At 54.2% G+C, this 22,528-nt stretch overlaps 8 protein-coding genes across 8 annotated transcripts; 4 read left to right on the forward strand and 4 right to left on the reverse strand.

Moving 5' to 3' along the window:
• Positions 1-1,125: 1,125 nt before the first annotated feature.
• MYCGRDRAFT_67374 (uncharacterized protein) lies at positions 1,126-3,397 on the forward strand (the record flags this gene model as incomplete). The annotated part of the gene is made up of 2 exons (XM_003856685.1): positions 1,126-1,667; positions 1,718-3,397. 2 exons carry the CDS (start codon positions 1,221-1,223, stop codon positions 3,395-3,397), a joined length of 2,127 nt encoding a protein of 708 aa, XP_003856733.1.
• Positions 3,398-3,901: 504 nt separating this feature from the next.
• On the reverse strand, positions 3,902-4,285 carry MYCGRDRAFT_31905 (SUMO family protein; the record flags this gene model as incomplete). Its single annotated transcript, XM_003856902.1, has 2 exons — positions 3,902-3,964; positions 4,049-4,285. 2 exons carry the CDS (start codon positions 4,283-4,285, stop codon positions 3,902-3,904), a joined length of 300 nt encoding a protein of 99 aa, XP_003856950.1.
• Positions 4,286-4,800: 515 nt separating this feature from the next.
• MYCGRDRAFT_67376 (uncharacterized protein) lies at positions 4,801-5,570 on the forward strand (the record flags this gene model as incomplete). Its single annotated transcript, XM_003856686.1, has 5 exons — positions 4,801-4,836; positions 4,891-4,957; positions 5,013-5,059; positions 5,120-5,211; positions 5,268-5,570. The coding sequence occupies 5 exons, from the start codon at positions 4,834-4,836 to the stop codon at positions 5,299-5,301; spliced, it is 243 nt and encodes an 80-aa protein (XP_003856734.1).
• A 419-nt stretch (positions 5,571-5,989) lies between these two features.
• Positions 5,990-7,629, forward strand: MYCGRDRAFT_67377 (uncharacterized protein; the record flags this gene model as incomplete). Its single annotated transcript, XM_003856687.1, has 4 exons — positions 5,990-6,131; positions 6,183-6,491; positions 6,540-6,845; positions 6,934-7,629. 4 exons carry the CDS (start codon positions 6,099-6,101, stop codon positions 7,627-7,629), a joined length of 1,344 nt encoding a protein of 447 aa, XP_003856735.1.
• Positions 7,630-11,048: 3,419 nt separating this feature from the next.
• On the forward strand, positions 11,049-15,224 carry MYCGRDRAFT_35226 (uncharacterized protein; the record flags this gene model as incomplete). The annotated part of the gene is made up of 1 exon (XM_003856688.1): positions 11,049-15,224. The coding sequence occupies one exon, from the start codon at positions 11,049-11,051 to the stop codon at positions 15,222-15,224; it is 4,176 nt and encodes a 1,391-aa protein (XP_003856736.1).
• Positions 15,225-15,696: 472 nt separating this feature from the next.
• MYCGRDRAFT_67381 (uncharacterized protein) lies at positions 15,697-17,604 on the reverse strand (the record flags this gene model as incomplete). The annotated part of the gene is made up of 1 exon (XM_003856901.1): positions 15,697-17,604. The coding sequence occupies one exon, from the start codon at positions 17,557-17,559 to the stop codon at positions 15,697-15,699; it is 1,863 nt and encodes a 620-aa protein (XP_003856949.1).
• Positions 17,605-18,442: 838 nt separating this feature from the next.
• On the reverse strand, positions 18,443-18,865 carry MYCGRDRAFT_84244 (uncharacterized protein; the record flags this gene model as incomplete). The annotated part of the gene is made up of 2 exons (XM_003856900.1): positions 18,443-18,525; positions 18,640-18,865. 2 exons carry the CDS (start codon positions 18,863-18,865, stop codon positions 18,443-18,445), a joined length of 309 nt encoding a protein of 102 aa, XP_003856948.1.
• A 1,031-nt stretch (positions 18,866-19,896) lies between these two features.
• On the reverse strand, positions 19,897-21,619 carry MYCGRDRAFT_84245 (uncharacterized protein; the record flags this gene model as incomplete). Its single annotated transcript, XM_003856899.1, has 4 exons — positions 19,897-20,500; positions 20,560-20,936; positions 21,016-21,017; positions 21,091-21,619. The coding sequence occupies 4 exons, from the start codon at positions 21,617-21,619 to the stop codon at positions 19,897-19,899; spliced, it is 1,512 nt and encodes a 503-aa protein (XP_003856947.1).
• Between the last annotated feature and the right edge of the window lie 909 nt (positions 21,620-22,528).

Raw genomic sequence — 22,528 nt, forward strand, 5'->3', positions numbered from 1 at the left:
GCCAAATCTTGCCTGGAGCATAATATTTCTCCCGAGTAGAGATTGTCCTCATCGAGTTCCATGCTTGGCGTAGCCATGTGTGTTTCTGGCGAAGCACTTCTCAATCGCCCCAAATATCCTTCTTCGCCTGCTCGGCCTCCTTCTTCTTCCGCTCTTCCTCCTCCTTGATCTTGTCCCTCCTCTTCTTCTCTTGCACTTTCATAGCCTGATCATACTTCCTCTGCTCTTCTGTCCTCCTCGGAGCCTTCTGCCCAATGCCAGCAGCGATCAATCTCGAAGCCACCGAAGTCGTCTTATCTGGCCTCCTCTCTTCGCCTGTTGATCTCGATGCGAGTGTATCGCTGCTAGCCGACGCCGTGTCGAAGGTTCCGTCTACAAAGTTAAAGGCAGGGAGAGATTGGTATTGGGCATCGATCGCTTTCTGCCGCCGAGGAGAGGAAGGTGTTGGGGGTGGTGGACCAGGCACATTGACAGAGTCTGGGCGCGGCGGGGGTGTTGATACTTCTGTTTCGGTGTCTGAGCTGTCGTCTGCTTCATCCTCCCATGATTCTGCTGGAGCGGACTTTTTGGTCGATGCGATCTTGAGCTTTTCTAGCGATGCTTGCACGCCTCGTGTGGAGCCTGATGGCATCGCTGGGTCGTAGGCTGAGCTCCAATGGCTCAATGGATCGTCACGATGTCGAAGATGTGTCCTTGCCGGAAGAAATTCACAAGTCCACAGCTTGAACCCTTCCTTCGGCTGCCTCCCGAATTGTGGGGTGGAACCGTCACCGTGAAGATGGAAACAGCTCCGCCAGCCTTTCTACGTCACTCGATCAAGTCGGATCGATAGCACGAACCATCAACGTCGTCGAGCCTACCTACGAGTCGCAAGGAGAGTCGCAAGGACATGGTCCATGTGTGGGAACAAGAAGTCATATCGTTATTCCCATCGTAGAGCAAGGGTAGCCGCCAGGAACAGGTCTAGTCCCAAGTATACAAATGTCCCTCTCCACAGCGACATCGGGGTGCTTCAGCTCAAGAATTAAACCCGCCGGTTATACGGTTGTCGGTAAACTACACGTCTACGGCAGGTCAATGTAATAAAAGCATGGCGGTTCTTGCGGTGATGACATGGTCGTGTGCATATTCTTGAATATATCTTAGCCTTCATAACTCCAACCATCTGATCACGAACCTCTCCCATCCTCCTCGTGCGACGAGGGCTCAAGCAATCTACCATGGCCTCAATGCGGAGCTCTCAAGCTGCCTCGCTCCTCTTCCACACCACGAGAACCTCAACCCTCCCACGAAACACACACCGAGCATTCTGCTCCACTCCAGTACGAGCTGGTTACGATGATACTGTGCAAAATCTGCGAATTGGCAAACACACTCGTGTGATCTACCAAGGCTTCACTGGACGTGTAGCGACAGGCAACGCGAAAGACAGCATAGCATATGGCACAAACATCGTTGGAGGTGTGACTCCGGGCAAGGAGGGCGAGCACTTGGGCCTGCCATTGCTTCCCGATCTGAAGAAAGCCAAGGAGCAGCTCAAGCCAGATGCGACGGCGGTGTTCGTCGCGGCACCGCAGTGTGCAAAGGCAATTGAGGACGCGATTGAGGCTGAGATCCCATTGATCGTTGCGGTGGCTGAACATATCCCTCTGCATGATATTCTGAGGGTGAGAGATTTCGATGCTCTACTCGGAGGGTGTTAGCTGACAACTCCCAGGTCTCCGACATCCTCAAGACCCAATCCAAATCTCGACTCGTAGGTGCCAATGCACCAGGAATCATCGCACCCATTGGATTCTGCCGTATTGGTTTCCAGCCTCTTCCGACATTCGCTCCTGGTCACATTGGCATCGCCGCCAAGTCAGGAACCCTCTCCTACGAAGCTGTGGCATCCATCACTCGCTCAGGTCTCGGCCAGAGCTTGGTCATTGGCATGGGAGGAGACATCGTAGCAGGCACCAACCTCGTCGACGCTCTGAAAGTGTTCGAGCAAGATCCGGAGACAGAGGGTATCTGCTTGATTGGTGAAGTCGGTGGCAGAGCAGAGGAGGATGCAGCAGATTGGATCAAGGACTACCTCAAGCGAACCAAGAACCCCAAGCCCATCACGGCTCTCGTGGGAGGAAAGAACGCGAAGCCTGGCAAGATCATGGGACACGCCGGAGCCTGGGCTGCTCGCGGTGAACACGATTCCCACCAGAAGTACAGCATTCTGGCGGAAGCTGGTGCCACCATGGTCGACCACCCCGAGAACTTTGGTGGTGTGTTGAAGACTCTCCTCCAGCAATCCGGCCGCGACGTCAGCAAGATTCAAGCGAATGCTGCTCAACAGCAAAAGCGCGGCTACCACACTCTCCGCCGTAGTCCTGCCTCTCTCCGCGCCTCTCGTCGTCCTACACCATCCACCACCTCCTCCCTGCAATCTCAACGCTCCCTCTTCATCCCCGCCGAGTCCATTCCCGGCCCACTCGAGCCCTACCTCTCCCAAATCTCCGGCGTCTCTCTCACCACCGACAAAGCGCCCTCCGACGGCTACTACCTCGGCATCACAATCGACCGCACCAACCGCAGCCCCTGCATCGCCGTCGCTCCCACCGCCGACCCCTCCTCCATCGACTCCCGCGTAAAATTCTTCCCTTACTCCTGGTCCTCCGGCCCCTCCGACTCCGACCTCAAATCCGCCCTCGAATACTCTCAACTCTCCTCCGCGCCCGAGTCCACCCGTCGCCAAGCCCACTCCCTCCTCTCCGCGCTCGCGAAAATGTACAAGGAAAAAGAAGCCATTATCCTCACCACCTGCGTGTCTCTAGATGGAGAGGGAAATCTCCGACTCCACCAACCTAGCACGACGCTCATGTTCGACGACTCCGCTTACCGCAGCAATAAACGGCAAGAGGACATCCACGCCCTCCGCCAAAAAGACAAGGAAGACCAGCAGGAAGTTGAAGCGGAAAAGGACGGTATCGTCTACGTCCGTCTGGACGACCCGTCAGCCAACATCGGCACCCTCGTCAATGGCGCAGGATTAGCGATGAATACCGTCGATGCACTAGTCATGCACGGCGGCGCGGCGACCAACTTCCTCGACACGGGCGGTAAAGCCACGTCTGCGACAGTGAAGAAGTCGTTCGAGTTGATCCTCCAAGACGACAGGGTGAAGGTGATTTTCGTGAATATTTTCGGCGGACTGACGGATGGAGGGATGATTGCGGATGGGATTTTGTTGGCGTTCAAGGAGGTGGATATGAAGGGTGTGCCGGTGATAGTGAGGATTCGCGGGACGAATGAGGAGGTTGGACAGAAGAAGATTGCGGAAAGTGGATTGGGTTTGGAGAGTTTTGATAAGTTTGAGGATGCGGCGAAGAGGGTTATTGAGGTTGCTAATGGAGGGAAGTGATGTGTGAGGGTGTGTATAGGCGTTTTGAAGCGAGATTCTGGTAGAAATGTAGAGCTGGTAGAAAGGGGAGTACAGTACTTAGCAGTTGTCACTCGGCGAGTGCGTTGGCCGCGGAAAGGTCATGGGTGATCTGAGTGAAGTCATCAAGGAGGGAGTGAGTGAGTCAAATGTGATGAGCTTGCGCAGTCGTTTCTCAATTCTCATCCGATAACGCCCGAGTGCGCTGCTTTTCGTGCTTGCAAAGTAGCGGAGAAAAAGCGAATCCGTGAAAGCCACAAGACCTCGCATCAAACCCATGATCTAGCGCCTCGGAATCCCCATAAAGTCGGTTTGCGCTGTCCGTAGGCATGTGTTGTCCTCGTGAAGTAACATATGCATGCTGTGTATCCACATCCTCGCGCGGACAGATGCTGCCATAGCTTGCGCCTCGTTGTAACCTCGTCCTCGCTCCTTCTTAGTGTCGTCGCCTCCGTCGGCCATCGTGTTTTTCGCAGGAGGCAGCGTTCAGCAGGATCCGCCGATCTGCTCCTGGTGCACTTCGAGGCAGTCGCCGTCGGCCATCTCAAGCTATAGTCGCAAACGAATGTCAGCGAACTTGTCCCAATCACTTCCCTCCTCGCGTGTCCTTCTCGTGCTAGCAGGACAACTCACAGTATCCGGCGTATCCGAAGAGTTGACACGCTGTCCGTCGAACAAGAAGCGCACACTCTGAGGGCTCTTTCCCTGACGCTCACAGAAGGCGTCCATCAACTTCTTGAGCTGGGTTGAGCGCTTGATCTTGAAAAAGACTTCGTTCGAGCTGTCGGTCACTTTGATGTTCAAGTGCTCACTGACGGGTTGCTGGTCTTCGGGCTTTTCGCCGGCGGGGGATCCGTTGTTCTCAGACATCGTGTTGGTATGTGGATTGCTGATGTGTGGTGTCGGGGTGGACGGATCGTGTCGTTCGCGATGTTGCGGTGTGAGAGAAGGTTGACGCGGAGAGGTTGTCCTAGTTTTGATCCTGGTTTGCGGTCGGCGATGACTAATGCGCGTGCGTGCAAACGGGGTGAATTGAAGTGAAGTGAGGCGGCTCGTGAAGTCAAAGTGCTGTGGCAGGAAACGTCAGATTCGCGATCACACGTGCAAGGCAACGGCGGCTGTTCTGGTGTTGTGATGAACGTCCGGAAGGCGCGGTGTGCAGAAGGTGTAAACAAATTACCTGGGAAGGTGATGTATGTGAGTGCGGTGAAGGGAAGACGAGGATGTGTCGCGTGGAAGAAATGTGAGGTGGAAGTCTGGATCGGTCCTCACTGTGAGGAGGGGTCAAGAGCGAGGCCAGCCAACATCGACACAGCAAGGCGAAAGAAGCACTTGTAATAAGAGACGACTGTGTACTGTTCCTATCTATCTCGACATACACATTTGAACGACGACTGGCATCTGAATCTTCATCAGAGATGGTACGGTATAGCAACATCTACTTCTCCTGGTCAATTCGCTGATAGCATTCGAAGGCGAAAGATCCTCAAGAAGGACTGAAATCAGATCCACCCTGCCATCCTCTCGCATGTGCTATTCAAGGTGAGGCTGCAAGTCGACAGCGATGAGTGCGCATGCTGACTGAAGTGTCTCGCAGACTGCATACAGAAGAACAATTACGACGAGGCAAAGTGCAAGAAGCAGGTATGAGCGCCTTTCATTCCTCCACTGCACGAATTCGTGCTGATGGCGGACCGATATAAGATCGATGCGCTGTATGAATGCTGTAATCTGTTCTACAAGAAAGAGGGAGATGATGCAACAACGGTGAGCTGTCCGAAGGCCAGTCTCCTGCGGTGCGTTTCTGCTTGATTGGTCGTGTCGGCTTCCATCTGACCATATCCACCTGCAGGCTCAAGATGAAGCAGCGACAGCAGGGCCTTTGACAGCAGTCTCGTGGATCTCGTCAGCGATCTGACTCGGAGCAGGCACTCGTATTCTCTGCGCCGGAAATACCATCAAATAGTGATGCCAGACAGGGCCAAAGACAGACGCAGCTCGACCATCCTGAGACCACCACTATGGCATGCCCAGCTGGAGACGAAGCTCCTTAGTTGACACCTGCCCTCTGTCCACCAGACAACCTTCAAGTGACCAGCGCAGACAGCCTTCACACAGATCCTTCCTCATAGCCAACACAATCCCTTCATCCCTCGTCGGAAATGTCGCACCCACTTTGCCTGTCTGCGTCCCATCCAAAACGGTAAAATTTTGTGAAGACGAAGTTTTATAGCGAGCGCGGACTTCAATCTTAGACTGCCGGAGCACGCTGGGAGACCTCATGGGCCTGTGCAAACACTGATCGTTCGCACCGAGACTCTAATGGTAGCCTGTAAAGACATTGTTAGAGAAGAAAAGAGGAAGAGAGAAGAGCAGCGCGCTGGAAGTTTTGATACGAAATTCTGAGAGACCCAGCCTGAGCGGGGAAAGTGCTGGTCATTTTCGACGAGGCGAGACAGATGGGCAGATGTCTTTGCATGAGGCGCTAGGATCTCGCCTAGCAATGGGGACTGTCGTCGACTCCCTCGATCCTTCTTCACAATCAACAGACGAAGGAGCCTTGGTGAGCCAATCGTAGATATTCGCTCATTCGTTCGTCCTTGTCTCCAGATATTTGAAGCTGAAACTCCCCTTCGATCTGACATTGGCTCTTTCACCGAACCAACATCAACCACGAGCAATCATGGCACGCAAAATCATTATAGATACGGACCCGGTAAGTACGAATGGAGTTTATGAAAGAATCCCTCGCTGACATCGTATACAGGGCGTTGATGATATTCTGGCAATGCTACTGGCCTTCTCCGCTTTACCCGAAGAACTCGAAGTCCTGCTCATCTCCGTCACATACGGCAACATTGATCTCCAAAACTGCCTCCGAAATGTCGTCTCCCTGTTCCGCCAGATCGAAAAGGAGATTGAGTTCAGAAAGTCTCAAGGCAAGCCATTGGGGTTTGACACTCTGCGAAAGACCAAGCCACTCGTTGCTGTTGGTCCGGAGAAGCCCTTGGCCGATCAGATCCTGATGGCAGATTTCTTTCATGGACGCGATGGGTTGGCTGGGATTCATGAAACTGTCAGTATGCGTCGAAGCTGCTCCAAGGATGATACTGACGACGTTCAGCACCCTCACTTGACGCCAGACGAGACCTGGAAGCAACTCTTCACCCAATCCGAAAAGTCAAAAGATGTAGCGGACCGGGAAGTGGCCGAAGAGTTACAAAATGCTCATGCTCTATTTCAAGCGTCCAAACTTCCAGGGCATGAGGAAATACTTCGCTTACTCCGCGAAAATGAACCCGACACCATTACCATCGTGGCGGTTGGACCTCTTACAAATCTCGCGATCGCAGCATCATCCGACCCAGAGACTTTTCTGCGAGTGAAGGAAGTGGTGGTGATGGGCGGTAATGTCGATGAGAAGGGTAATGTAAGTCGATCATATTGCTTCGAATTCCTTACGAGCGCACTAGCAAGACTTCATGCCTCCTCGCCCCGTTCTGACGCACCTCTCGCAGATGACCCCTGTTGCTGAATTCAACACCTTCGCCGACACTATCGCCGCAGCGCGCGTCTATGCCCTTACCTCTCCAACTCCAAGTAGCACGATGCCACCCATACCTCCACCACCTCCCGGGAAACCGACGGACTCTCATCCGCCACCCTATCTCGGTCCTTATCCGAAGTCTCTATCTCAACAACTTCGAGTCGTCCTTTTCCCGCTGGATATCACAAACTACCACCTCCTCGCTCGTGGCGAATTCCGTTCCCTCATCACGCCAATCGTGGAGTCAAATTCTCCTCTCGGAGAGTGGGTCTCGATCTTTATGAACTCGACCTTCGACAAGGTCGAAACCCTGCAAACAGACGTCTCGGGCGACGACGTTGCTCTCCAGCTCCACGATCCGTTGTGCATATGGTACTGCATGGCGATTGCCGGCTCTGGATCGAACAACTTCCCAGAACACTGGAAGATCCTTGAGGATGAAGACCTCCGAGTGGAGACAGCGGGTCAGTGGACGAGAGGGATGTGCGTCATCGATCGCAGGGCGAGGAGAAAGAGGGATGTGGGCGACGCGGAGGGTGAAAGGCCAGATGATATCGGCAATTGGTTGAGTTTGAACGCAGGCAATCGGATGGGAAGATGTTTGGAGAGTCCGGGCAAGGATAGGTTTGGCCGGTTCTTGATTGAGAGGGTGTTTGGGCTGGAGTGATGTAGTCCCCCGTATCACATCAACGAGCAAGCGCCATGTGTGAGCTGACCGTAAGGTTTGATCCTTCACTTTCATCATCCAGACCCTGCAGCTCTGGTCAGGCAGCAACGTTGAGGAAAACATACACACTCCCAGCGTGTTCCCGAAATCAATGCTCATGCAGACCTGAGCATGCCCAGCAACGTCTTGAACGGTGGGCGAGCAAGGTTGGGTTGTAGTGGCACCACAAGATCTCGACTGGCCAGCTCCCAGCCCTCAGGTCCCGTCTAATCCACGTCCATCAGACTACATCAATTGCCAAAGGAAAACTAGATTCGGGACCATCTCACTCGTAGCACGCTCAACCCGGCAAGAGAGTAAAGTCCCGCGGGCGAGTCCCGAAAGCAACAAGACGCCTCATCCGCAACAGCAATCCCACCTCTTCTGTTTGCCCATCGATCTCAGGCAGGAGATCTACAATCATCTGTTCCGCCTACCTGCATACGGTACCACAGCGTCAAGGATCGTGCAGCACTCTCTCCCCGACAAGACGCCGACGATTCTCACACCACTCCTAACTTGCCGCCTCCGCCACTTCGAAGCCGAGCAAATCTTCTACTCAATCCATCGCTTCTTCCTCGCACGGCCCGCCGACTTCCTTTCAACCTTGGGACATCGCCGTCGAGAGGTCATCAAGCACATCATACTATCAGTCGCATCGCCAGCAGATCTACTGCATCGACTCGAATGTCTTCGCTCAGCGATCCCGAACTTGACATCGCTGTACATCGGGCGACTGTCGAGCGTGCGGTTCTTGAACGCCTCAGAGTGGGTGGTTATGGTACCGCAGATCGTGGGCGAGATTTGAGGGATGAAAAGATTGGTCGAAGTCAAGATGTTGACGCCGGAACCTTCTTCGGAGCTGAAAAGGGGTGAGCTGGCGAATCAGGCGAGGATGGAGGAGATCGATATGAGGATTGTTGGTGCTGTTGTAGGAGGTCGGATTCGTTGAAAGGTGTGAGGAAAATCAAGATCTTTCTCTGGACAAGAGGTACAGTGGCACTTTTCACATACCGAGAGATTGTTGGTGCAATCCGTAGATTCTGTGTTTTGTCATCCAGGTTTCTCGCCAGGATGCGAAAAGTTTTGAGATGCTGTCACGGTTGAGAAGGGTCACATGCCTTTCATGTCCACTCGATCCGTTGTCTGCACGCTCGCTTCGATGTGGATGACCATCGCAACTCACACTTATGGATCGACGACTTATGCGAGGCGAAGGTTTGCTCCTTTGAGAAGGATCATTTCGACATCCTCACCCATCAACATGGAAGAAGTCTGCTCAAGCCTTGTCAAGTTTTTCATTGGAAAGCATTGTAGGAAATGGATGACGCAGATGTCAACCACCTTTCCTCGAATATGGAGGAAGCTTGCTCGAGGCTTCTTCAGGCTTTCAATCAACAAGGGCGTGTGAGTGCGGAATCATGTGGACGAATGAAAGTCAATGATGGACCGTGGGAAACATTTCTCGCGCAAGAGTCCTCATGCGGAGACATGAAGCAGTCCAGGAGCACGCTTGCTCCGGCCTCGGAAAGCGCTACCAGGCTACGGCTCGAACAGAGTCAATAGACTCGCTCGGCCGCGAATGGTTGCTTGATTTGCTCGAAGAGCTCGTCCTGGGCGCTAGACCGCTTGATGCTGGCCATGGTGGCAAGTCTGATGATGTGCTGGGTCCCGCGTGCTGGTAACCTCAACAGCTCTCGGCGAGGAGGTAGTCCTTCGTGTCTGAACGGTATTCGAGTATTCCTGCTGGTCTTCTTCAAGACTAAACGACGTCTGCCGGAGGCTTTACAGGAGTGCAAGAGGACCATCTCATCTTTGTCCTCTACAGATCTGATGTGCGAGTGGAAGCATGATTGCTCTCTCCCTCGTGGCCAAACGCCAGATCGAGGGCACTGTTGCATAGCAACGCTGGACCCATTCGGCATAAGCTGGGAACGCGCCAAGCTCTTGCTCGCATACATCTTATTATGCGAAGTCGTGTCGTGGGAGGTATCCAGCATGAGGACAAGGACGAGAAAGCTCCCCGGTAAAAACGTTTCGCGGTACCTCCCTTGTACGTGTAATTCGCGGCCGTGAGGTCATCATCCCTGTTCTACGCGGACCATTCACCGACCGCTTCGGCCAGGCCATCCTCGTTATTATTAGGCGCAACTTCAACTTCTCAAGTACAATTTCACAACTTGCAGTCCGGAGCGTTGGACAGCAGAAGCGGAGCTCAGTACTTTCAGAGTCCAGACAATTGTTCGATCCTTTATAGTCCGTGACAGCCCTGCCAATCGATAGTTCGCAACACCCCTCCACTCGATCGAAACGCTTAATGTAAGATTTCAGGATGCAAGGCTTGATTGGATCGGGACGAGGCCATGTCTTGTCTCGTTGCGGTGGAGATGCGGCTGTATATGTGATGCCACGATGTTCGGCTTATGGGACCGCTCGCCCGTGTTGCAATAGACCAAAGAGTGGCCAACATGAAGGCGGCGACGCCTCCGCATCATCCTGACTCTCGAGGAGAGGCGGTATGATCGCATCTCGGTTTCATTCGATCATCGCCGTCGGGTCCAAACTTGAAATGACCGCTCAGACAATTGATTGTCCTATGCAACGATGCCAAGGGCTTGGTATTTGGGCAGTGCAGTCGTAGTTGTTTGTCGGTGTATCGTGACAAAGGAGGCGAGTGGACGATGGCAAGTCCTGCCAACAGCAGTATCGAGGAAGAGTTATCTTCTCTGCGTGACCGTCATCTTGGATGTCATTGTTCACTTTGAAAGATATTCACTTCTGCGGGTAAGAACTTTAAGAATTGCCCCTGCCCATGTCTAGCCGAAAGTCTGAAGCTCATACCAACCAGAACCTCGCCTAGGGCCCGTAGCATAGCCACACTACAACCACATCAATTCACCTACAACAATCATGCGCACGTCCTAATCCGTGACCAATCTTCTACTCTTCTTCTTCCTGTTCTTCTCTACCGCCCACAATCCTTGTCCCGCTACGACAACCTCGAGACGAGACGATCAGGACATCTGCGAGCGATACACCTCCGCTTGCACTGCCTCCTCCTTCAAACGCCCGCGCGGATCTGCTCCGTTCCACCTCCGATTGCATAGCCCTGTCGCCATCCTCTCAAAGGACTTGACGGCCGCTTTGCTCCGACCGCCTAGACTCTCGAAATCTAGATCGCGACTCGTCCGGCAGACGATCCATTCGCCTGCCACGCATACTGTCAGCAGATCGGGACTGCGCCTCGCTCTTGGTGTATAGGTCGTGGCCATCCATTCACCGGTCGACCGGTTCTCATTCTCGAGCCGCCAGTCCAACCCACGCCGCTTGCATCGAACAACTTACACCCTACCGGTCCGACTTGAGGCCGCGAACGAGCCATGGCCGATCCCAATAGTACGGCGCCGCCGCCGCATGGCAGCACGACATCACCCCCGGCCGCTCCCACGGGCAGACAACGAGCGCCTACGATCACAATAGACACATCTGCCTCCGATGCGATGGAGCCCCAACCCGCACATAACGCCGCCACATCAAATCCCTCTCCCCGATTACAGCCCGCGCTGAACTTGGACACATCTGCGACAAACCGAGAGGTGAAGGGAAAGAACAGCTTCGACAGCAGAGACTCACGGCCGACGAGTCCTCACAACGTCTCGTCACCGCAATGGGGAACACCGCACGGCTTTCTCTCCGTTCCAACGGGCAGAAGTCGGGGGGGAAGCGTGGACACCGATGATGATTCTGCATCGACATCAGACGTCACATACGTCAGCACGAACAAGGAGATTGCAGACGGCATGCCAAAAGCATTCGGCAGTCAGCAAGGCAGCACAGGACAGGACAATGTATTATCAGATGAGGAGGCTCTCAAGCCAGACCCGGGCACTGAAGCGGACTTCACAAGGGACAACAATCCTTTTGCTTTTGCGCCTGGACACATGACCAAGCTGTTGAATCCTAAAAGTCTGGGTGCATTTCACGCTCTGGGCGGTCTCGTCGGACTGGAGAAGGGTCTGCGGACAGATCGTTTTACCGGGCTGAGTGTTGACGAGCAAGGCTTGGACGGCTCAGTTGCGTTCGAGGAAGCGACCAAGGTCCACAGCCCATCATCAGAAAAGACCGCGATCGACGAGCCTCCCATGGCTTCGGGAGGTGCAGACGCTGGGTCAGGGACATTTACCGACCGACAGCGCATTTTCGAGAACAACACACTACCGGAGCGGAAAACCAAGACCATCTTCGAGCTGATGTGGATCGCATACAACGACAAAGTACTTATCGTGCTGACGGTTGCGGCAGCCATCGCCTTGGTCCTGGGTGTGTACCAGGCCGTGGCAAACGGAGGCGTCGAATGGATTGAAGGTGTGGCTATTATTGTAGCCATTGTTATAGTGGTCATGGTTGGCGCAATCAACGACTGGCAAAAGGAACGACAATTTGCGAAGCTGAACAAGAAGAAGGATGCCAGGAATGTGAAGGTCTGTCGATCAGGCAAGACTCAGGAGATCGATATCAAGACCTTGCTGGTAGGAGACGTTCTGCTTGTCGAGCCCGGCGATGTTATCCCTGTCGACGGCATTTTCATCTCTGGACATGGCGTGAAGTGCGACGAATCCTCCGCTACTGGAGAATCGGATGTTCTCAAGAAGACGCCAGGAGACGAAGTTTACCGTGCTATGGAGGCGGGCGAGACGCTCAAAAAGATGGATCCGTTCATGATTTCTGGAGCCAAGGTCACCGAGGGAGTCGGCCGAATGCTTGTCACCGCTGTTGGCATCCATTCATCTTTCGGCAAAACCATGATGGCGCTACAGGAAAGCAATGATATGACTCCGCTCCAAGCGAAGCTGAACAATCTGGCCGAGTACATTGCGAAGCTCGGTAGCTCTGCGGCGCTGCTCTTGTTCATCATTCTGTTCATCAAGTTCTGCGCCCAACTGCCCGGTAGCAACGACTCGCCTGCCGAGAAGGGCCAGCAATTTATGACGATTCTCATTACTGCCATCACGGTCATCGTCGTGGCCGTTCCGGAAGGTCTTCCCTTGGCCGTCACTCTAGCATTGGCGTACGCGACGAAACGTATGCTGAAGGACAACAACTTGGTTCGTGTGCTGCGTTCCTGCGAGACCATGGGCAACGCAACGACTGTCTGCTCCGACAAGACTGGTACACTCACGCAAAATGTCATGACCGTGGTCGCCGGGTCGTTGGGCACCTCGAGCCGATTTGCCAGCCGTGCAAGCCGTAACACGGACGACTCGGAAAAGCCCGATCCCAACAAAGACATGAACGACAGCGTGCAAGACATGAGTACATCTGACTTCGTCGAGACCCTTGATTCATCCGTCAAACTTCTCTGGAAAGATGCCATTGCCATCAACTCCACTGCCTTCGAGGCCGAGGACAACGGCAAGCAGGTGTTCGTCGGATCCAAGACTGAGACTGCTCTGCTCGACTTCGCTCGTGACAATCTTGGCATGGACCGCATCAGCACCGAGCGCAGCAACGCCGAGATCGCTCAGATGCTTCCTTTCGATTCTGGCCGGAAGTGTATGGCCATGGTCATCAAGCTCAAGGATGGCAAGACTCATCGACTTGTCGTCAAGGGTGCCAGCGAAATCATGCTCCGTCACTGCTCTGACATTGTTCGTGATGCCACCCATGGCATCGATGCTGTCCCTCTTAGCGTTGAGGGCAGGGAGACTCTCGAGCATCTCATCGACGCCTACGCTGGCCGCTCCCTTCGTACCATCGGCTTCATTTTTCGCGACTTTGAGTCTGACGTTTGGCCACCTAAGGGTGTAAAGCGTGTCGAGGACGACAGGACGCAGGCCGAGTTTGCCGATATTTGCAAGCAAATGACCTTCCTCGGAATCGTTGGTATCCAGGATCCTCTGCGTGAGGGTGTACCGGAAGCCGTCAAGGACTGCATAATGGCTGGTGTGTTCCCGCGCATGGTCACAGGCGACAACATCATTACAGCCAAGGCCATCGCAACCGAGTGCGGCATCTATACCGAAGGCGGTATCGCGATAGAGGGACCGGAGTTCAGGACGATGAGCAAGTCCAAGCAGATGGAAATCATTCCTCACTTGCAGGTCATGGCCCGTTCATCCCCTGACGACAAGAGGACTTTGGTCAAGCGTCTGAAGGAGATGGGTGAGACTGTGGCCGTCACCGGTGATGGAACCAACGACGCGCCTGCTCTCAAGGCTGCCGATGTCGGTTTCGCCATGAACATTGCCGGTACGGAGGTCGCGAAAGAGGCCTCGGACATCATTCTCATGGACGACAACTTCGCATCTATTGTCAAAGGCATCATGTGGGGACGAGCTGTGAACGACGCTGTGAGGAAGTTTCTCCAGTTTCAGATCACCGTCAACATCACCGCTGTGGCACTCGCGTTCATCTCTTCCGTGTCAAGCAACGACGAGGAGTCTGTCCTGACGGCTGTTCAACTTCTGTGGATCAATCTCATCATGGACACAATGGCTGCGCTCGCGCTCGCAACCGACCCACCCAACCGCAAGATCCTCAACCGGAAACCCGACAAGAAATCCGCACCCCTTTTCTCCGTCACCATGTGGAAGATGATTATCGGCCAGGCTATATACCAGCTGACCATCACATTGATTCTCTACTTCGCCGGCAAATCCATCTTTGGCTACCACTCCGACGATCCAGCCACGAACGAACGTCTCGACAGGGAACACCGCACTTTGGTCTTCAACACCTTCACCTGGATGCAGATCTTCAACGCACTCAACAACCGCCGTCTCGACAATGAGTTCAACATCTTTGAGGGTCTCCGACACAACCTCTTCTTTGTCGGCATCTTCTTGACCATGATCGGCGGTCAAGTCCTCATCATCTTCGTTGGCTCCTGGGAAGTGTTCCAAGCCCAACGCCAAACCGGCACGCAGTGGGCCATTGCGCTCGTGCTCGGCCTCCTCTCTTTACCCATGGGAGTCGTCATCCGCATGTTCCCTAACTCGATCGCCACCAAAATGTGCCCTCCGTTCCTTAAGCGTTGGGCTCAGAAGAAGCGCGACGCCCGCAACAAGATCATCATCACGGACGAGGAAAACCCCGCCGACAAGGATGCGTACGCGTTCAATGAAGCGCTATTCGAGATCCAACAGGAGCTGTCGTGGATGAAGAAGTACAAGGGCGGCCGCATCAACTCGCTCAAATTCACCATCGCACACCCTAAGGAGGCATTCCTCGCTTCTCGATCACCCAGCAGAAGTCGCGCGAGTTCCAGTCTCCCGCGCACGCCTAATAACGAACGTGATTCGGACGACCACAACGCATCACCTGGCCTCAACCCTCCCGCGACACCGGAAGGTCGTCGTAAGAGAGGCCGTTCACGCTCCAACTCTGCCTTTGCCGGTGTCGCCATGGCGGGTATCGTCGGAGGCTCCATCGCCGGCGCGTGGTCGCCTATCGATCGACGAGATGGCGACGACGCGGTGTCGTTTGGCGGCAAGGCGACGAGTCAGAGGAGTCGGTCGAAGAGTGATGTGAGGAGGAGTGGCGAGGACAAGCCTTGAGAGTGACTTTAATTGAGAGGCACATACACAGCGAGGTGTGCTTTGACTTGGTGTTTCTGCTCTCGATTCGGCGGACACGCATTGGAGCGGCGTTCTCTTTTATCTCTTCTTCTGTGTACTGTTCTTTAGCTTCACTGTATTGCTTCGAGGTGGAGATGGAAAAAGCACAGATCGCTTTTTGGTTGGCGTGGCGGGATGGTAGGACTCGAAATGCAAGATGTAGCTTCCGAACGAAGACAGAAACTTTCTCCAGATTGCAATTCTCTTTCATATCCAATACTCAATGTGAAATTCACCATCCTCCATCGCATTGAAGCACCCGTGCAGCGAGATCGATGTGCAAATGCTCCACACGAGGCTCACACGATTTGTACGCTATCAGTGGCGTCGTTCGATGACTTACAGCAAATCAAAGGTGAACCATGCAAGCCGGAACAATGCGCCCGGGTTTAGTGAGATCAGACTATTCCACTCATTGCACATAGAACATTACAAGAGCCAGCAGAGCAAACCCCAAGCTGCTGACGCCTACTTGCCCGGCGCCGCCCTTGCTCCCATTCGCCGTCCCATTCCCGCCAGAAGAGTTCCCAGCTTGAGCATCCAGCGCCTCAATGAGCTTATTGAAAACCGGCGATCCCAACCCAGTAACCGCATCCCATCCCTCAGAGACATCATACCCCGGCGTCTCCGACAACGTACAATTCGAAAGCGGCTTACAATCCCCCGCATTACTGCCACCCGTCGTAATATCCTTGAGCGCGCCGTTCGACAAAGAGTACAGCCACGGGTTAAGGAAACCCAATGGAGGTCGACCCTTGGAAGCTTCATAGTCGTTGAGAAGAGTGATCACCGCACCCCATCGGGGAGCAGCTGCGCTGGTCCCAGCGATGCCGAGGGTTAGGTTATTGTACATTACAGGAGCGTTGGTGGAAAAGGCGCTGACGTCGGGGATGCCGCGGCCGGAGGCGTTGTAGCCCGACTTGCTCTGGTAGGATTCGGGAACGTGGGAGGAGATGTAGCTCGGTACGACTTTGTCTTGGTAGGAAGGGCGGGGGAAGTAGTTGGAGAAGCCACCTCCCGAAGCGGTGAAGCCGGCTTGGTTGAGCACGCCCTTGATGGTGTCTTTTGTGGCTGCGGTTTCGGAGGAGAGATCGGTCGTGCCGCCGACGCTTGTCACATAAGGGCATGATGCTGGGAATTTTGGTGAGAACACATGTTTGTGTTCTACAGTGGGCTGGTCGCCTTGAGCGCCGTTGTTGCCCGAGCTGAAGATCAGGCTGACGCCGCGGGCTCCGATGGTTTGGAACATTGTGCAGAGGCTTCGAGCGTAGTCCTCGTTTATTCTGTCCTCGGCGACGCTTTCAGTGAAGACCACGACTGAGGGCACAGTTTCGTTGTGCATAAGATCTTGCAGGAAGCGGACGAAGGGATCATAGGTCGTGCCAATGTCTGGCCCAAACACGCCTCCTAGATTGTACAGTGTACCTTTGGCTGGCCAAGCCAGGCCAAAGATTGTCTGAGTACCCAAGGCCGTCTCGATGCCGCTCTCTATTCCGGATGGGCCATTTACCGGGTCGCCAGAACCGATGACATCCATCTGAGCGCGAGCATCTCCAGCCGGCTTGTTGAATGTCTCCAGATATTGCTGTAGATCATTAGGATGGAAGACTGCGGCTTCGGTGGCATACACTGCGAACGTCGTGCGATTGGGTTGCGCCGTGTATGTAATGTTGTAGACGGAGCGAATGCAAATTGGCGCGGTGTAGTCCTCGGCACTACATTTCCCGGGTCCAGTTAACTGTCTTTTCAGTATGTCCTTTGGCCGGGCTGTATCCTTCATAGGCTCAGGGAATGAATCAGTCGGCGAGATGAAGTCGATACGAGGTCGCATGACTTGTGGCAGATTGATCTCGTCGGATCGAACGATCTCCCTTACACCATCGGTGTATACGTTGTACGTAGTGTTCAGGAGTTGTTCGGCTTTTCGAATAGTTGTCGCGACCTCAATGACGTTGCCGCGCTGAGTTGTGCTTGAATGGTCTCCATTGCTGAACAGCCAGGATAGGATGTTGTCTGTCGTTGACTGCGTCGGAGCAAGCAATGTTTGTATGTCGTCTGTGGACAAATGCTGACGATAGTGAGAGTTCCCAGGCGTCGCGATCTCCGAACATCGCTGTTCAAGGATATTCTGTCCTTCTGTGGTCTTGATGCCGATATGCAATGAGATGGAAGCATCGGCTGAAGCTTTGCGAACTCGTGTCCACCCATGCTGGCTGAGTGCGACGCAGAGCGAAGACTGAGCGAGCACTAGTAGTTGCAGCAGGATGAACGCCATCGTTATTCAGCTTTGGTCGTCATAGTTGTTGGAGTCAATTGAAGAGTCTGTTCGAGAGTGTCAGCGGCTGCGATCAGTTGGAATGTGGCGGGTCGTCGGGTCAGCGCTACGGTTAGTCAGCATCCTCCATGGATCCTTCCGAATGCGTTCACATGCAGGACGCCTCGTCGCCTTCAGAGCCACATTCCGACGCCGAAGTTTTGAACTGCGCGGCCAGTCCCAAGTTATCTCACGAGCCGAGCTGATGACATGCTTGAGTCCTGGTCCAGAATTTCCTCCAAGAACCTGTGCTCGAATTTCGCGCAACATCAGCCGAGACCCCGATGACTTTGTCCAGTACATAGCTGCTTCCGACGCATGGCATCAGTATCCCAAACCGTTGTGAGCCATGACTATGCTGCCTCTTGTGGCAGTTTGTAAAGCGAAAGCCTTGGAAAAGCCTCGTATACGGAGGTTGGCGGAATCTGCGTCAGTGGACGCATACGCGTGAAGACACTGGCCATCAGCTTCGTATCCGGGATCCGAGTAGTCCTTGCACCATTCTTCAAAGCCAGAGGATGCAGTCGGAGTGCCGAGCGTGTGTTTCTGCAGGAGCGACGAATGCCTCGCCAGTGCACTGCGTGAGCTCTCCGTGACCACGGCGCAGAACTCTTGCACAATGCAAACAGAGTGACCTGCCGAGCAGAAAACCCTGGCGCAAGGCCGACATGTTCTGAGTCCTGATAAAGTGAGTTGTTCGAAAGTTGTGCACATTGCGTATCCCTGTCCTGCCGCTATATTTACAGCGCAACCCCATCTCGTCGGTATCCCACCCACGCACGCCAATCGTCCCTCAGCTCTTCTCATTCCCTCTCATGCCATCCGTCCAACAGCAAATCCTCTTCTACTCCGTCTTCGGAACGTAGTTTTGCTGCTCGAACAGGTATCCCCGAATCTTGCTGTGCTTCAATTGCTGCAGGTATCGCTCTGTGACACGCACATCTCGTCAGCACGTCGTCCTCACCAAATCGCCCCTCCACAAACAACGACCCAGCACTCCCGACCCTCCCACCACCTCTCAGCAGGACAGAAAAATCTCACCTCTCAAATGCCCACACTTCTCCAAATGATTCACCCCCTCCCGATAATAGCACTTCCCCATCTCCTCGCGGATCAGCCGCGCCATCATGCTCTGCACCCATTGCTCGCGGATGATGGAGTCCTGCGCGGCTTTGAGGGCTTTGTTGTCGTCGTAGTCGACGCCTTCGAAGGTCGGCGGGACGGTCGGTTTGGAGGCTTTGAAGGACTCGGATTCGGGGGTCGGCATGGTTGCGGTCGTGGGAGCGGCTTCGGGCGTGAGATTGAGGGTCGGCCGGTTGGGTTATCGCATTCACTGGCGCGCGGTGGGAGATGTGGTGTGCTGGACTGCTGTTGTTGCGACGGTAGGTGCAAGGCGCGGGCTGAGGTCGTCGTTCAAGATCAATGCGAGCCGGCGGCCGGTTCCATTGCTAGCTCGCCGCTTAGTCATGCGCCTGCCTGATTCATTCCTCCAAAATGCTAGGCGTCTTGTCTCCGGGCGTCAACTTCGCAACCTTCTTGCTCTTCCTCCAACTAAACCTCTTACTCTTCCTCCTCGTCGAGGTCGAAACCTCCGACATCCGCCGTTTCTCCTCTTGCTCTCTCTCCTCCGCTTTCTTGCCCCAGTAATCTTTGCCGCCATTACTCGGCATACCGTAGCTCACTTTCCACTGCCACTCGTCGAACTTGACGACCTGCTTCTCCTCGATCTCGAGGAGCAATGCATCTCTTCGAGCTTGACAGGGTGGGCACAGTGAGTCGAGTTTCAGCGTCTTGTATGGATGGGCGACGATTTGGCAGGTCGTTGACCAGGACACTGCGGGTCCGATGCATGCGTGTCGGCATTCGACGAGCGGTTGGGGGCTGAAAGTGCTGTGGCCGCACGTTGTGAAGATGGCACGGCGATGGAGACACATGTTTGCGTGCAGGTTGGGCCTCGAGGGAGCCTGCTTCTCCACCGATTTTCAGGATGGTCACGGCGATTCTGCTTCGGGCTGTCCTTTGTCCGTTCGAACAATGTGGGCCAAGCAAGCTGTGCGGTCTTTGATTTCTTTGTGAAGTTGCATGTGGACAAGCTCTTCGCTCGGAGATTGTATGTGTTGCATCAGGGACGGTTCGATCACGCATTGAGGATGTCTAAGAAGCAAGTTTAAGGGACAAGAAGTCGGTACATTCATTCATTGTGCCAATCGACTTGTATATTTTGGTATGTAAGCGGATCAACTGGAGGAGTTCAATAAACTAGAACACACTACTGCGAGATCCCAATCCATCATTTCTTCACGAGCTGTCCTCCTTCGAATCGACCTTGCCGACAATGCTTTGCGACCTCTCCGGCAGCACCCCCAGGCCCATCGCGCTCGTATCAAAGCCATGAAGCTCGAGATACTTGCGGAACTCAATGTCTTCTTTCTCAATCGTATCCTGATTGATCTCCGGCAGCAGCCACACAAGGAGTGCGCTCACAAAGCACAGGCTTGATGCGACATAAAAGGGATATTGCCCTTGACGCACCACGGACGAGCCTCCAGCATCCTGGATGTACGGAAAGATGTAGTTTCCAATAAAGCCACCAATCTTGCCCATCGCCGCGGCGATCGCATAGTACTGGCCACGAATTCCAGTAGCGCAAGTCTTCGACGCAACAAGACCGATGTTGTCTCCGGGTCCCATCTCTCCGAGCATGAGAAAGACGCCGTACACGACGACGAATCCGGCAATGTTCTTGGGCATCTTGAGATACTCGTAGCAGCCGCTCATGATGAAGCCCAATACACCCTGTGCAATGACGAAGACGAAAAGAGCCTTACGAGGACCCATCCAGTCGGAGGTGAAGCTGCCGAAGATGGCACCTGGAAGGTAGAACAAGTTGACCAGGCAAGCCCTGTGAAATATCGGAGTTAGTCATCGCCAGCACAGTTGAAGTCCGTCGATACTACTCACCATCCGAAAGTCTGCCATAACGCTGCATCAGGCTGGATAACATCGATCCACGCCGAAGAGTAGATGCTGAATGGGTAGGTGAGGAAGTCGTAGATGAACCAGATGCCGCAGACCAGAAGAAGGCGAGGGCCGTAGAACTTCAAGGCGAGGTAGTATGGCGTTTTCGTTCGCTTGAAGCTCTCGCGGGAGAACGACTCTGGTTCGTTGAGTTTGAGACGAAGGTAGAGGAGCGAAAGTGGTGGAATGACGCCGAGCGCGAGAGACAGACGCCAGACGAGGGTGAGATTGTCCGGAGCGGCCCTCGTGATGATCATGGGAACGAGGGTGCCGATGACGAAGCCGAGATCAATCTGAGTACTGTTCGTTGAGGTCAGCAACTGCGAGCATATAATTCATCTGCGGCACTCACTTCGTGAAGAGACAAAACCTATACCAGAAGGAAAGAATGTCAGCTACCGCTTATGTGGACAAGTACAAGTGCCTGAGATAGAATAATTTACCAGCGATTGCGGTGGCCTTCTTTCAGCTCACCCGTGGACTCAGCGGCGCCGACTGACCCAGCAGGATACTCTCCACCGATACCGATGCCGAGAAGAAATCGATAGGCCGTCAGCGCGGCGAACAGACCTTGCACACTACCTCCAGCGCCGTACGAGCCTGCGCCCAAAGCGGCGAAGACGAAAAGAATCACTGTCGAGATGAACAAACTCCACTTCCTCGAGTAGTGATCACTGGTGTAACCAAATACCAGCTGGCCGACCACGGTTCCGGCGAAAGCGATGGAAGTGACATTCTGCCGAGCGCTGGATTTGGTGTAGGCATCGCCGTAGAGTGATTTGAGAATCGTATTGACTGGACCGATGACGGCTTGAAGGTAGCCGTCCGAGAAGAGTCCAGCGCCGCATGCGATGGTGGGCCATGATCGCTCCCAGCGAGTCTTGCCTGTGGCGGCCAGAGGTGGCAGATCTGTGGTCGTGGCTTTGTGGGTCGTCTTCTTGTCGGTGTGGTCGCTGGAAGAGTGCCTCTCGACCGAGTCGAATGGAACTTGCTTGTCGGCCATGTTCGCGCCGCGAGCGAGCTTTCAGGTAGAGCGGGTGTGCAAGAAGATGTTGACAAGGAGAAAGCTGGGACGAAGGAAGAGAGAATGGAAGAGGGTGAGGGGAGGATCGCCCAGCTTTATAGTCGACTCGGGCAGTGCTCAGCGATCGTCCCCGCCGATAACTTTTTGAGGGACGAGCCACTAAGGAATCTATTAGTCCTCGGACCCTGGCAGCCTGGGTGAGAAGTTGAGTTTTACGACGGAGGGGAGACAGGCTGAGGTGGCAGGCCCTCGACTGTGAGAGAAGCGAAGCGAGCTTGATCGGCTGTTGCGGCATGTCAGTAGCCCACGAGATCCAAGAGCCAGACACCATCAACCTCTGAGATGGCCATGAGGTGTCGGCACCGAGCTCAGGGTGTTCATCGCGCGGTACATAACCGAACGTATCGCAGCTTACGGCATTCATAGCTCCCCCACTGTCTCGTAGTGTCGATGACAGACCAGACCACACGCGACATGGATCAAGATGCAGAGCCAAGCATCGTCAAGCACTCTCAAGGTTTCCAAGCGAAAACCTTGCTACGCAGCCCTGCAAGACTCCATCCATTTGCCATCTGCACGAGCCTATGAGAACATCGCCCGTCAAAACGTGCTCATATCGCCATCAAACGCCGACTGGGAATCATCCGAGCCTACCTTACATTGCCTGTGAAGCAATAATAAATCCAGACCTCGACCCTGTCAGCTCGTGGAAAAGCCACGGTCCAAACACGATTATTCCAACCAGCCACGGAACAGTACAGCCTCCACGTGCCATACCGGGATCAGCCAAGAAGGTGTCCACTCAGGCCACATCCGTCAAGTCAGCAGCCATTGCGCTCGATAGAGACTTCCACAAACCAAGCCAAGAGCCATGCGCTGGATCAAGAG

The sequence above is a fragment of the Zymoseptoria tritici genome, chromosome 1, assembly GCF_000219625.1.
Source record: "Zymoseptoria tritici IPO323 chromosome 1, whole genome shotgun sequence".
In the NCBI taxonomy this organism is placed as follows: domain Eukaryota; kingdom Fungi; phylum Ascomycota; class Dothideomycetes; order Mycosphaerellales; family Mycosphaerellaceae; genus Zymoseptoria; species Zymoseptoria tritici.